The sequence below is a fragment of the Erpetoichthys calabaricus genome, chromosome 12, assembly GCF_900747795.2.
Source record: "Erpetoichthys calabaricus chromosome 12, fErpCal1.3, whole genome shotgun sequence".
Taxonomy (NCBI): domain Eukaryota; kingdom Metazoa; phylum Chordata; class Cladistia; order Polypteriformes; family Polypteridae; genus Erpetoichthys; species Erpetoichthys calabaricus.
In genome coordinates this window covers 59,500,218-59,516,140 of record NC_041405.2, presented here as the reverse complement: position 1 = coordinate 59,516,140, position 15,923 = coordinate 59,500,218, and the positions used below count along the sequence as shown (strand labels likewise).

General features: G+C 37.1%; 1 protein-coding gene across 1 annotated transcript in view; it reads left to right on the top strand.

Annotated features, from left to right (window-relative positions):
- LOC114662323 (sodium- and chloride-dependent neutral and basic amino acid transporter B(0+)-like) overlaps nt 1-15,923 on the top strand; it is a 50,668-nt gene that overhangs the window by 15,314 nt on the left and 19,431 nt on the right. Inside the window, 5 exon segments of the mRNA XM_051935377.1 lie at nt 500-631; nt 4,645-4,806; nt 10,353-10,488; nt 14,788-14,920; nt 15,678-15,818. Of these exon segments, the coding sequence (XP_051791337.1) occupies nt 500-631; nt 4,645-4,806; nt 10,353-10,488; nt 14,788-14,920; nt 15,678-15,818 (704 nt within the window).

The window sequence follows — 15,923 nt, the reverse complement described above, 5'->3', positions numbered from 1 at the left end:
ACTATCACCAGCACAATCTCAATTAAAAAAGCTTAACACATTACTGTTTAGTTTTTTACCATAACTAATATACTTACTGTATGCTTTCTTACAGTTTGCAAAAGAGAGAAAAACAGAAACATGGCACTTAAAAAACCATCATTAAATTACAGCAAATACAGATTAGTAGTATTTTATCCAGACATCCATTTTTCTAATCCTTATTTTCCTAATAAAGTTTCTAGGAGAGCAGGAAACTTGCCCCAAACAAGATGCCAATTTTGTTCAGCTTAGTAGACTGTGGAAGTAACTTGGAAACTCACAGAAATGGAACTTGTATCAGCCCAGAAGTCAAAGTGCTGCTTGTCCTCAACAGTATCAACTGACTTGTTACACGGAATGTGATTTTTGAAGGCCTATCTTTTAGAAGATCACTAGCAGTAACATTTTACAGCTTCGAGTATTTTAATGATTCGATGAAAGGTCTCAGTCTAACATAAAAATGTGTACTGTTTTGTAGGTGCATTTCTGATTCCATACACCATAATGCTGGCCTTTGCGGGCCTCCCCCTCTTCTTTCTGGAATGTTCCTTTGGGCAGTTTGCAAGTCTTGGTCCTGTTTCTGTGTGGAAGGCTGTCCCAATCATGCAAGGTCAGTATAAACTGCATTGGTTATAAAAAAAAAAAGGCTTTTAACATTTCCATTAAATGTTGATTTTAAACCCTAGCTTAATGAGCCTTCAGCGCATAAGTACTGGGATTTGCGTTTATTTCCTTCTAATGCACCAGCAATTTGGTCATTAATTGTATTTTAACCAAAATGAAGGGTAAAGCATTTTTTTGTTGCCTGGATCATTGCTACTCAAGCATGGTCTCAAATGTATCTAGCAATTTTTATGTTGGAACCGTTAAGCATGGAATAAATTAAATTAAAACAGTAATTCTTTTAAGATATGCTTTGTTGATAGACGCTGCTTAGTGGCATGCAAAAGTTTGGGCACCATTGCTAAAACATCTGTTACTGTGAATAGTTAAGTGAGCAGAAGATGAAGTGATCACCAAAAAGCATAAAGTTAAACATGACACCTTTCTTTAATATTTTAAGCAAGATTACATTTTTATTTCCATCATTAACAGGTACAAAATACCAAAAAAATTAAATGAATGCGAAGCAAAGTTTTGGGCACCCAACATGCTCAGTACTTAGTAACACTCCCTTTGGCAAGTATTACAGCTTGTAAACACTTTTTGTAGCTGGCTAAGAGTGTTTTACTTGTGGTATTTTCACCCATTTGTCCTTGCAAAAGCCTTCTAATTCTGCAAGATTCTTGGGCTGTCTCGCATGCACTGCTCTTTAGAGATCTATCCACGGATTTTCAATGATGTGTAGGTCAGGGGACTGTGAGGTCCATGGCAAAAATCATCAGATTAAGCCTCCTGAGTTATTCCATTGTAGATTTTGAGGTGTGTTTCAGATTATTATGATGTTGAAAGGCACATTTTCATTTTAACTTCAACTGTTTTACAGATGGTGTGGTGTTTGCTTCCAGAATGTGCTGGTATTTATTTAAATCCATTCTTCCCTCTACCAATCTCATGTTCCTTGTGCCACTGGCTACAACACAAGCCCCAAGTATGATCAATCACCCTCATGCTTAATAGTTGAAGAGGTGTTCTTTTTCTGGAATCCGGCAACCTTTTTTCTCCTAACATACCTTTGCACATTGTGGCCAAAAAGTTCTGTTTGACTTCATCAGTCCATAGGACTTCTTTCCAAAATGCACCAGACTTGCTTAGATATTCATTTGCAAATGTCAGGGGCTGAATTTTGTAGTTAGGACACAGGAAAGGACTCTACCATGAAGGTCATACTTGTTCAAGTGTCGCCGTCATAGAACAGTGCCCCACCACTCCAGAGTCTGCTAAATCTTCCTGAAGGTCTTTTGCAGTAAAACAGGGGTTTTTCTTTACCTAATCCAATGAGCAGTTCTTTCAGAAAGTTTTCTTGGTTTCCCAGAGCTCAGCTTGACCTCCACTGTTCTATTACCTGCTGTTTCTTAATAACATTATGAACTGAGGAAATGGCTATCTTCTTGTAGCCTTCTCCTGCTTTGTGAGCATCAAGTATTTTATTTTACGGAGTCCTAGGTAGCTGCTTAGAGGAGCCCAAGGCTGCTGAATGCTGGGACAAGGTTGAAGGATTCAGAGAATTTATACAACTTTGCAGTATGCATCACCAGGGGTTTCCTAACGATGACTGTGAATGAGCCATTGCCCTAATAAACTAATGAAGGTCTGAGAACTTGGGAAAAACTATTTGAGACTTCAGATATCTTAGGGTGCCCAAAATTGTGCATGGTGCTTCTTTCATTTTACACTGTACAATTGTACAAAACAAAAACAATACACTAATCTTGCATTAAATGAATAAAAGAAATGTGTCATCTTTAACTTTATGCCTTTTGGTGATCAGTTCATCTTCTGCTCACTTAACTATTCACAGCAGTAAGCATTTTAAGCAAGGGTGCCCAAACATTTGCATGCCACAGTATACCATTATGTCTAAGTGAATTACAGTAGCTTGCATGGTGTAGACACGTGAACAAACCGAGGAGACGTTTTCTATATGCACTGAACTAATCCACACAACAGGCACAAAGAAAACCAAGGTGAGCAATGCAGCCTTTTAAATGAAATGATCAGTCATATTGACACGTCACTTAACCTGCTGAGGGTGCCAGAAGCAACACACCAAATGGACAGACCAGGCTATCCCATCCACTAACCTCTAGTTGGAGAATTCCCAGATGCTCCCCAGGTAATTCCAGATTAAGCTCCCTGTAATCTAGATTAAGTAGCAAATTGAAAGGTTCATCTGATTCTAACTCACACATCTGCAGTTGATTTATTGGTTGTTCTTATGATCACTTTTACCATTTCTCTGAACAAGACCCTTAAGCACTTGCATCTTTTCAACTGGCCTGTTTTCTTCCATAACCTGCATTTCAGGTATAGAAATGCTAATTAATTCTCATCCTGGCCACATTAAACTTGGTGGTCAACCATTCCAATGTATGCCAGGCACTATATAATCTGGTGAGACCAAGAAGTCAGTATGATCCAAAACTTGTCAACTGATCCAGTATCCTCCATAGAAATCTCTGTGGAGGCACAGGAGCAGTGACATTTCTTTTTTTTTTTTTTTTATTTTATTAATTTTATTGTAATCATTCCATACAAATAGATCAATTTATAACCAAACAAATTAAAGACAAATCAAACCCCACCCCTGAGAAGGAGAGCTTAGCTAAAGGAGAATTGCTTAGGGCTTTTTAATAAGACAACAATAAGCAAAGGAAAGGGAGAAATAAATATATATGTAAATAAGAGATGGAGAAGGGAATTAAATGCGGTAATAGTTATTTCTCTTATTCTAAAATAATATTGATCAGATCATGCCAGGTTTTGAAAAAATTTTGTACAGATCCTCTAACTGAGAATTTGATTTGACCAGCAGTGACATTTCAGATGAAAAAGAATTGCTGCAGCTATCCAAGTGAAACTTTACTCTGATCATTAATCCCAGTTAACAGTGAAGTAACAAGTACTCACTCCTAAAATTTGGCATTACAAAATAAACTGGATTTTTATTTAATTAATATTTAATTATTCTACAACCTTTCCTGAAAAATAATTAACATGGCTATATTGTTGCCTTCCTCCAACATAACACCTGCATTAACAGATACATCATTCCTCACGACAACAAATATAAATATTAATGTAAGATAAATGTGTTATGTGCTCCACATCTAATGTAATTAGAAACCTCAATTCATTTGGTAACCAAAACAAAAATAAAACTGCCAAAATGCACTTTACCCCGTAACTGATCCAGAAATGTTAAGAAATTGCAGCAAAAAATTGTTTGAAAGCTGTGATATCTGTATTTTTATTTCATTACAGAACGAAGTCAGTATGAATTGGACAAATGATTGCTTCAGTGTTTTTTGATTTGTGAATTAGCTGCCTACAGACAGCACATAAATGATTTTAAGGTGCAAGTTAAGTAGGAGGAAAACATTTAAAAACCATTTTGTTGAAAGCCAAGGAGAGTTCAACTGACACGGCAATGCCTCCTTTTGACCCCCTGTGATCTGATCAACTAGTATGTTATTTTAGTGGAGTTTCAACAAAAATGTGCTGTTTTTTGCCTAAATGTATGCCACTAGTCCTGCAACCTGTTCACTTTATGAAACAAAGTTGAAACCTTAACTCAGGACGACGAGTGCAGAAAGACGTTACTGGAAAGACTACTATGTCATTTCAATTAAATTCAACACAAATAAACTTTTATTACACTTCTCAAATTAATATTCCCATCCCTTTTCATCTATTGTCATTCACATGGATGCATGTCTAGAATGAGAAACATTCTATTATAGAAGAAAGCTGCAGTAGTTGCCCACATGAGCAGGTTTTAAATGAGATATTCCTGATGCAATGGTTTCTCAAAGTTGTGAGATAGCCTGCACTTTTTTATTTATAGTAAAATAAAGCCATGCTTTATACATAAATATTCTATTCCTAGAGGCCGACACTCTTTTTTTATTATTATTAAACTAAACATTGTTTGTTTGTTTTTTCCCAATTTTTCATCCACAGGTGTTGGTGTTACAATGGTGCTGGTATCATCTTTTGTGGCAATCTACTACAACTGTATCATTGGCTACAGTATTTACTACTTGTTTGCATCCTTCCAGTTCCCCCTTCCATGGAGTGACTGTTTTGAATGGTCTGATGAGAACTGCAGTAAGCAGTCCAAAGGTATGGATAATTGACCTAACAAACAGAATTGCCACCTCATGGTACTTGCGCTTTCTCTGCAGAATTTACATTCTAACTCCATGTTCACATGGATTTCCTTGGACAGTTTTTCAAATGCTGTAAAAGTATGCTTTGAGCTTTAGTGAGAATTTTAATTGATCACTTATGTACAAGTGTGACCCCTGGACAGGTTTAGGCTCTCTTAATAAACATCATAAATATATACACCGATGAAATGTACTATAGAAGACAGATGGAACACGCATAAAATGCTATAATTAATTTAGACAGTGAAAGGCACTATATGATAGGCAGATACGTAACCAACCGAGTACTCACTGAACAAATGACACTCTTTTCAGATGGCATCCCCACAGGGTGACTTAGGTGCAAACCCCATACAGAAAGCAACCTTCTTAGCTAGTTGTGCCAAAGGAGAACTCCATCAGCATGAATCAGTCTTCTGTCTCCTTCTAAGTCCAACTTCAGAAAAACAGAGCATAGAGTGCTGTAATTAATTGACTTGTTATTTTGCAAAATATCTGGTGAGACTAATACGCCATGTTGGGTTGCATGGCCTGATCTTGTGAGTTTTTTTTTTGATGGAAGACAGTAATAAAGCTGGATGTGCTGGTTAAATTGACTGGTGAATCTAAACTGGTGTAGCCTAAAGTGTACTACAGAACAACCTGGCACTCTACCCAGGGTTGGTTGAGGCCTTGCACTCAGCAGTGCCAGGAAAGGCATCAGCTACACTGACGTAGGCATGTACAGAATATAAAATCCCAAAGTAACATGTGTTTATGATTCCTCTAAAAGCAAAAGCACATTAATGTTGTGTCTCAATCCCTTAAATGCAACATACAAGACTGTTACACCTGCAGATTAAGTAACCAGTCTGGCATCTCTCAGGAAGTCAGTAGTGTAGGCTGAACTTGCAACCTTGTGAGTTCCTCACATTCTAGACCACACTCTGTGTATATCAAAACACTCCACTGCTTGCTCATGGCTTATGACTGATGTTTGAGGGTACTGGGTAAAGCTAAATTTCAAGTTTCATATGTTTTTTTTATCCTTAGTCCCCAAAAGTGAACAATTTCCTAAATATAATGCTAGTCTGACCTAAAAAACATTTCATTTACAAGAACAGCCTAGTGTGATTGTAGAGAGCAAAACGTAACAACATTAGTGATTTATTCAAAGCCAAAACACAAGAAAGGAATAAACATGGGAGATTTAAAATATTAGAAGAATTAAACCAAATGTTATAGCCTTAGCAGGACTACCTATTGACTCTTTTATACGACTACAAAGTGCTCCTTGCTACTTCATGTCACTTTCTTTTGTTATCACAACCCCAATTTGGCCTTTCTTCCTCCATATCACCAAGCTATCATCGAACTCATACCCCTAAATTCATATACTTGGCTGTTATTTCAGACAGTATACTCCAAGGTTATTACAATTTTGCCTTTTTATATTAGTTTTTATTTCTATATTTTTTCTGACCTTACTTGGAAATTCAGTTTAGTTTTAGTTTTCCTTCATCATATATTTTTTGTTTTAATTTAGTTTTAATTACACAAAGGCATTTCTATTTTATTTTTATGTCTATTAGTTTTAGTTTTAGTAATTATGGTTTGGTTAAAGAGCTACTATGGAGTTTAGTTTTGTGTCACAATCAGACAGAACTCTACACTTTACGGGTTTGGATATGAGTGTAATGTTTGTGGAAGATTACTACAGTACAGTACATGGTTTACTATCTGGTTTTGTTTTTGTCTGATAAAAACAAGCATAATCAAAACCAGATACTGAATGTGAACAATTTTATACAATTTTAGAATTAAAAAAAAAATTCTATGTCATTTGTGCTAAACTGTTGACACTTTTCATCTTTGCTGTTTATTGCCCAGAATGGGCAATTTGAAATTAAATTTAGGTGAATTTTAAGGGGGCGGCACAGTGGCGTAGTGGTAGCGCTGTTGCCTCGCAGTTAGAAGACCTGGGTTCGCTTCCCGGGTCCTCCCTGTGTGGAGTTTGCATGTTCTCCCCGTGTCTGCGTGGGTTTCCTCCGGGTACTCCAGTTTCCTCCCACAGTCCTAAGACATGCAGGTTAGGTGCATTGGCGATTCTAAATTGTGCTTGGTGTGTTCATGCACCCTGCGGTGGGCTGGCGCCCTGTCCGCGGTTTGTTTCCTGCCTTGCGCCCTGTGTTGGCTAGGATTGGCTCCAGCAGACCCCCGTGACCCTCTAGTTAGGATATAGCAGGTTGGATAATGGATGGATAGATGAATTTTAAGGTTTGAGGGTTTTTTACTCTAAGTGTCCTGCTCCAAGAAATTGTGCTTACAATGGGAGATTACAATGCCTTCAATATTGCATACAAAAATCTCCCATACTGGGCTTTGTTATTTTCTACCAGCCATATTGATCTCTGATTCCATCTCAGGCACGTACAATTTATAGACAGAATTTTGCCACCTGCAGGCCTGAAAAGATATAAAAAATCAGAAAATAGATTGTACTGTATTCTGACAGGTGTGATCATGAAAATCAATGGGGCTTAGGAAGAACACATTTTTTGTGCTTGAATCAGTGTGCAGACTCCACCTAGCTCTACTGAGAGAAGCAAAGAAAAACAAGCATGTAGTGTCAAGGCAGTGAGACTTGAATTACCATCATAAGAACAGTAAACCCTTAATGAGCACAGTAAGAGCAGGTAATAGGAGTGTGGACAGCCACAAAACAACAGAGAAAGCATCTGAGATTAGGAACAATATATACATTATCTAAACCTGTTTATCCATAGCAGGATGGCAGGAAACCTGGAGCCTACCCCAACAGGTTTGGATGCAAGGCAGGAAAAATCCCTGTTATGCAATATGTATGATATGGCAGATGTTAAGAACAAAAAGAATATGATATTTCAACTATCTATTTTGAGAGAGAGAGAAACATTGAAAAAAGGGGGACAAATATTTTAAAACATAATTCTGCTACTGTATTATTTTCACAATATCAGGTATTTTGAGCTGTGAATATCAATTTAAAAAGATAAATGAATAAATAGAGAATAAATATAAAAACACATTAGTATGTTTAGTTTTCCACCAATTGGCAGACTCTCTTCACCTACCTACCTGTAGTTCAGTAGAGATAATGCCAACTCAGGAATTTTACAAAGTTTGTATCGTTTTGTTGTTAAACGACCTTTTATAAACAAAAGTGTTTGTTCAGTAACAGTATGCTGATCTTGTATGATGACCTAGTCAGTCTCTTGATCAGTGCCGTTTATTTTCAGAAAGGATTTCTCCTTTGTAAAGTGGCAGGTGAATTACTGTCAACAAAATGCAGCCACCTGGGAAATAAACTGAAATGTTACTCACTCCTAATTTTTCTGTCCATACAGTAAAGGTTTTGTTGACCAACAAATTCTGATTTATACAACAAGTGCAAATAAAGTTGGCAGAGTAAATCACTTTTTATTTCACATGCTTTATGCATCAGTAGTCAGCTTGCTCTGTCACCACAAATGCTGTGTGAACAGCCACCCTCCATCACCAGCCGCTGTTCACTGGCTGAATATATGCAGGTGGCTTGCGGTAGATGACTTTCTATTTTACAGTTAAACATTACAAGGTTTAAAGACTAATGGCAAGAATATTCATTCAAAAACAAAAACTAAAAACATTTTAGTAAATTATTACTTTATTTCAGTTAGTCTTTCCAGCTACTTTAATAGTTTAGTTTAGTTTTTGTTTTTCATTTCGGTTTTGTTAATTATTTTATTTCAGTTTACGAAAATGTTTTTTTAGAAATAGTCTCAGTTTTGATTTTAGTTTTCAATAAGTATAATAACCTTGGTACACTCTACCAGGAATTACTCCAGACCAATCTCTGGAATTTCACCATGAGCCAGAAGGGTCCTATATACTCCAGGGTCACTTGCTCACAGTGGCATCCATTAGAACCTAGACAGACCATCCATTTAGCTAATTCATTGCTAAAGGGCCAGACTACAAAGGCAGCATTCAGGACACCAGTTTGTTTTGTTGGAAGGCCAGGTTCCAGCTGTTCCATCCTGGATATCTCTGCTCCCACCTACAAGGCCAGAAACATTGTACTGACTTCCTTCTAGTATTCCTTGGCCTTTGTCTCCCCATGGTGTCATTCAGGAAGCTGCTTCCAGGGCATTTCATCCTGCACCAACCCAGTCTGTCAACACATATGGATAAAGCAACAGTCTGTTTACTACTGTGGGTATACAACTTGCTTTCTTAACTGTATCTTGCCCATTTGGTGCAGTTTGTGTACCCCCACCCATCCCTTGACAGTTTTTCAACCTCTTACACTGGATACAACTTGAGCTCAGGTGATGCTACTCCAGAACAGCCCTTGTCCGCTAAACTCTTTTCTTATTCTTGTCTAAACATAAGTAAAATTGGTTCAATCTCAATGTATAATATGTTCTGTTCCTGTTAAACCAATTAACATACATTATGTTAAAAATGTCTCATGTAAAAAAAGAAAGGCAGTCAACTGTAGACAGGGAACTTGAACAGATAAGCAGGTTAGAAAATGGATGAATGGAGATAACATTTTACCAAGGATTGCTGATGTGCAGCTTTAGGATTCTGTTGGGTGTGCCTTTTGCAACTTTATGTAATTAAATTGAAGGCATAATATAACACAAGTGCTGTTTTACGTACTTTGCTAAAAGCTTTGTTGAAAGTTCTAAGGGCTGCAGTGTGTACATAAGCAACAGTTAATACTTAACCAGACAAACAACACTGGAATTCCCATCAGATTGACTTGAGTGAAATTGGACTAAATGGATATTATTTCATCACACTTTCAAGAGTCAAGGCTTAGGGTTAGCCATTTACAGTGCAATAGCTATTAATAAGCATTTTCATGTGTAATTTGTTACAAGGAAATATGCAGAGCACACTTATCACTAGGAACAAGGAAATAACAGTATAAATGGAATAAGTCAACAAATACATTATTGGTTCTTTTACAGAATTCTAAATCAAAGTAATCTATTAAAGATGTCAAAAATTTCTGTCCATTTTCTTATGCATTACTTTAGTTCAGGGTCATGGAAAATTGGTGCCTATACTGACGGGACTGGGCCCATGTTGGCAACAAGCCAGGTATTTCACTCAGGACTGGCAATTGATTTGAAGCTGAAAAGCCCCCTGGATTCCCATATCTTGTAATGGATAAAGCAGGTCCTCAGTTACTAATCAGTACTTCACTGTATCAGGGGTTGGTCATTAATTTTTCATGGACTCATTTCTTGGCCTAGGAGTTTTTTATGACCCTGCTCTCAAATATATAGTTGATTAAATAGGTGATTGATTTGTCTGTTAAGAGGCCAAGTACACCATTACATTTTTCTCCATTACTTAGTCTCCAAGACCATTGCTATTATCTGCCTAAAATGAAGACTAGTGGAACACTGTGAAAGTCCTAGCATATTTCAAATTGATGATCTGTTTTTATTAAGACAAAAATTCTTATGAAAGTTTTTCTTTCAGAATATTGCAACATTACATCTGCAAATGGAAGCTTTGTATTGGTCAATTCAACATGGTTAAATGACAACAATGCCACCTGTGAGGGATCAAATATCTTCTCTATCTCTGTGCAGAGCCCGAGTGAACAATATTGGGAGTAAGTTTATATTTTGTGTTTTGTTTGTATGTAGTTTATTTAAGCCTTTCTGAGTTTGTCAGCTAGCCCAAAGCATGCTGAAATCCTCATTCTGGATCAGGTCTTAGGTCTTCTAAAGTGCTCAAAGCTTTCCTTTGCCTGGACCTCAGGCATAAATGACCCTTTGTGATGAGGCGCAAACCACTAGTAGTGTCGAGCTTTTAAGTGTTAGGCCATTCATGTGGCAACATGTGCAATGTGGATGAAACATTCTGCAGCAAGTAAATGATCCAAGTAAGAAAGTAATACAAAGAAGAAAGAATATGAGTATGTAGAATGTCAGATAACAAGGTTCAAAACAAAAAGCAAGGCAAAAAATGATTGAGGCTCAAGGGAAAAGATTCAAAACACGAGTAGACAAGCAACTTGAAAGAGACTAGTATTGTAATCTGGTATAGGGCCAAGACACAGCTTAAATTAAAAAGATGTACATTTCATACATTTCCAGGCAATGCCAGAGCAATTCTATAGCATTGGTAAACAAGAAGCAGAAATTACAATACTAAACGACATTCCTCCAACCTGTTATAAGTGATATGAACTGTTGATGGCACATCTTCACATACAGTGTTAAGTTTTCAATACATTAGCCAGCTTTAATACATTGCATGTAAAATATATCAATATGAAGTAGTTTTGAAGAACAAATTTTCATTTTTAACTTGGTTGATTTTCAGTCTGTACCTTTGATGAAATAGTTTGTTATTTTGGCAACTATTGCCTCATCCATTCTCCATTAGTGAGTTGTTATGGAAGAAGAACTACAGTGGTCCTCAAGTTTGCTTGAAATAAGTTTTTTTGTGTGTGATCACGAGTAGTCTTATATTTTTGGAGATTTTTTGAGGGGATATAACTAGCAATTTAGTAAAATTAGTGGCATAGTGGGAAAGGATGGCTGCTTTCCTAACTTGACTCCTTCCATTGTGACTAATTTCCACCTAGACCCAGTATTGTTGTGCTCTGTAATCTTTTTTTCTTGGTGTAGTTCCCAGATTGGCCACCATTGTAAATCAATAACACACCTACAGGTACATGAGCTATTTAGGTATTTTGGCACACATTCAATGTCATGATTATTTTCAACTTCAATTTGATTTATTTTTAAAGTTATTTTTGCCATTTACCTGATGATTTTGCAAACATATCCGTTATAGTGATGTACAGATTTGCTTTTACATTGCGGAGATGCTGCCTTGCATGCACTAAAAGGTGATAAAGGTGTTCACTGACTTTTTGTGAGAGTGAGAGGTTGTGGAAGCTTTCCAATCTGAACACTGAATGTAATTAAAGAAGAGGCTCAACTTCCGGAAAAATAAGTAACATCTTAATAATTTTAGGTTTACAACTTTAGCTCCTTTATAACTTCTAATTTAATTATACCCCTGTAAAAAAAAAGTCACATTATTGATCGATCCTTGCCTGTTTTATTGTTACTAACTCAGCCTACTATACTCAAACTCAAAATTAAACAAGCATATTTTTAAAGGACAGACATGCAAATTGGTCATAATTGTCACTAACAATAAATTAAGCAGCAATGTTTTTGTCTAAATAATTCCATATCATAACACATTGTCAGGGTCTGGTCATTATAATATCACTGCAATATTTTTATTTTTCTCTTTGTTAACTTTAAATTTTTTTATTTATGATTTGCAGTTCTGGAATGTTAAACAGGTGTGTGACACTATTTAGTATGGCTGCAACTAATGATTATTTTGGTAGACGACTAATCATTCAATTTTGTTTTTCGATTAGTTGATTAGTCACAATTATTTCATGCCAGACTATTTTGATGCCGGCAACCTGTGGTTGCACATCCTGTTCTGGGCTCCAGTGCATGTCTTACCTCATCTGCTCACGTCTGTCCACCTGTGAATGTCACCCTGATGTCTCTGCGTTAACACAATTAAAGTTAATAATAATCAAATTAAAATAACAACTATGAATTTGAAAATAATCAGATGTTTTATATTAGTGTAACCATCACAATAAAAAAGAAATACATTAAACAATACAAACTAAAGTGCACATAGTCTTTAAACAAAAAAAAGTGCATTTAACTTAACCAAAAATGGCCACTGGTGTTTCTTAAAGTCCAACAGTTTAAATAAAGCTTCAATTCAAATAAAATAAAACAATAATGTACAGTTTATAAAAGATTCAGTTCATATATTCCTGATTGCAGTGCAGGAACGTGAGCATTTCGACATGCTCTGGTGTTAGGCTGGCTCTCTTCTTTGAGACAATGTTCCCAGCTGCTGAGAAGACACGCTCAGAGGGAGTAGAGGTAGCAAGAACACACAAGAATGATTTTGCAGAAAGAGAAAGATGTTTTAATCATCACACTCTGAAGAAAAAGTGTTGTAGTTTATCACATCATGTACTATATTATGCCAAAATAAAAAAATAACAGACTAAAATATGCAACAAGCTAATTACTGATATACTCCAAAACACAAGTTACCTAACGTTAGTTAGAGATGGTTTACTATTCATATGAACTCAAATATTATATGAAAAAAGAAAAAAAAAAACTAGGACAGCTCAGCTACTCCTATTCACTCGTTTACTATAGCTCCAAACATGTTAGCAAACATAACTGAAATTATATTCACTTAACCCTTAAACAGCCGGAACCTGCTAAAGTTGTTTCTCAGTGCAATTTGCCAGCACGCCGGAGCTGAGTATATTCGATGATGTATATTCATTGAACCCCGCAACCGGCTCTATTTCCTTCACAGACCAATTTGCCAGCACGCTGGAGGTGATTAGTCAAAGCCGTATATTCGTTAAGCAGCCAGCTTGTGACCATTGCCAGCCCCAGTAGAACTGCACCCCCACTGTCTCTGGGATTCAGCCGCTGCACTAGACAAGCCTGCAAGCATCAACGTTTACCTCTGTGTGTTTGCGTGCAGCCAGTTCAAGCGCAGTTGGCTCGGTGATTTACTGAATTTTACCAATGACTTCAGTTGCACCTTGAATATATAATAATAGATTGTTGCAGTAGTTTTATGTATAGTTTTTACAATTCATTTGCAGTGTGTAAAATGATCAGGGTTGCAGTAATTGTGATGCTCTTTGCATGAAAACAAATACGTGTTCCATTAAAATTTCACATTTTCTTTGTGACGTTTACTTAAAAAGTACAGCTAAAAAGTATTTAGCGTCCAGAGGTGCATTAACCCCCAAGTATGTGTCGGTTTAAGGGTTAACTATCATTGTCGAAACTTTGATATGCACATTATAGTACAAACATCAACGCTAACACGGGACACTAACTTTACCCGATAAAACTTACCTCTCAAGAGACGGCAGCATCACAGTTACAGGATGCTTGCGTTTCAGATGCTCATGCATCGTGGTGGTGCTGCCGTGAAAAGAAAGTTCCACTTTGCATAATCTGCATTCAACTTTTTTTTCTTTTTCGGTGAAGTGATCTGACACTTTAGAAAGTTTCTGTCTCCATTTTTTTCCATCTACTTTCCCCTCCTCTATGCGACTCACCATTGCAACCACGTTTTTTTTCCTCTACATTCTTCTTCTCCTCAGATGCTCTTCTTCATTGGTAGGACTGTGTGCAGTCTTGACAAACAATAACAAATTATACTGCCCCCAGATGTTAATGTAGTGCATTGCAGTTAGAAAAACCAATGTGGTTCTTTGTGACTGGAACCTCTATTGAAGGTTCTGTTTATGACACGTCGACAATAAAAAATCTGCGTCAATTTTTTGTAGTCGACGTTATCGTTCAAGTCGACTAATCATTGCAGCCCTACTATTTAGCTTGAGCTGGAGTCGCTGTTCCTCTGCACTTTCAGTTCTGGGTACCAAACCTTTCTAAATTTAGTGTGACTTCTACTTTTACAATGTTTTTGCAAATTTTCAAGTTCTGTAACCACAACTTCATTTAGCCTCATGCACTGGGCTACTACAGTAATGCTGAAATGTAAAATGTACTGCCTCTATGTGTTTTCATTTACGCTACTAAATGAGTTAATCTGCATCCAGCCCTGCAAGCAGGTCCTCCAACTTGCAGGGAAAACTTGACGGTTGGTTGCAGGATTGGCACTCCTGCCACAGTAAAAAACCTCATACTCTTCAGTGTGACGCTGCGGTGTCAATCAGATCTCAATCTCGGTGGTTCGTTGTGTTGCCTTACTGTATATTGCATGCGTTTTATGTCCAGCTCCTAAAAGCAGGTTTTTATGTTGAACTTCTGTTTGCATATTTTAAATTTTGTCTGTGTTACATTTTCAGCAAAGTAGCCCTTCGTCGATCAAGTGGATTAGATGAATCTGGAGGCGTTATCTGGCATCTTGCTCTCTGCCTCCTGCTGGCATGGATAATAGTTGGTGCTGCCTTGTTTAAAGGAATAAAGTCATCAGGAAAGGTATGATATATTTTTATTTATGTAAATACACTTTATTTTTGTTGTAAACTGAATTAAAAATAAAGAAAAGAAAATAGAGCTTTCTGCTTTATATGAGAGAAAATAATCTGGTTGTTTTAATCTCCTAATAGAAGATATTGAACTGTTAGAATAGTTAGAAAGATGGGATAAAGGCGTTATCTGCTATTGAGATTCAGCAGTCATCCCCTAGTTTTCAGCATGTACCTGTTCACACATAAGGTATTTTCCCACCATAGGAACTCTATTTTCAGGAGCTAATTGGTTTCTGCATAATGTAAGCCCTCAACCATTATCTTGTTTTACATTCACACCACATAACAGGAACTATAACCTTCACGCAAAATGTGCAACGTGCAAAGAAGAGTAATGGGGTACAAAGTGATGCATGATCCGGAGCTTACTTACTGCTTCAAGGTGGCGCTGCACACCATCTTCACCCATAACTCTCCAAAGTACAAACTACTTTGGAAGATGGCTTCAGTGCTTGTGGTCAACCAGTCAGCACAATTCGTCACCTGAGACCCATACGTGATAGTTCCTACTTGATTGAAAAGTACATAGCATGGACTAGAAGCTCAAAAAAGTGTCAGGAACTACAAAATGCCAAAGTTCCAATGGAGGGAATGCTACAAAAGTACCTGTTCTTGGTTCCTAAAAATGTTCCTGCAGTTGGAAAGAGCCTGTAGATGATGTACATGTGCAACACTAACTTACTTCTTGTCCTTGATGTTCCTAGGTGGTGTATTTCACAGCGATCTTTCCTTATGTTGTTTTGATCATCCTGCTGATACGAGGAGTAACTCTGGAAGGAGCTCGGGAAGGAATCGAATACTACATAGGAACTCATTCTGACATTTCAAAGCTGTCTGATGCTGAGGTACACCATGTGTAATTTGATATCCTTGTGTGAAAATTACAGCTTCCTCTTTTGATTTTGAGGCTTTAGGCAACTGGTGGCGAACCTATGGCACGCGTGCCAGAG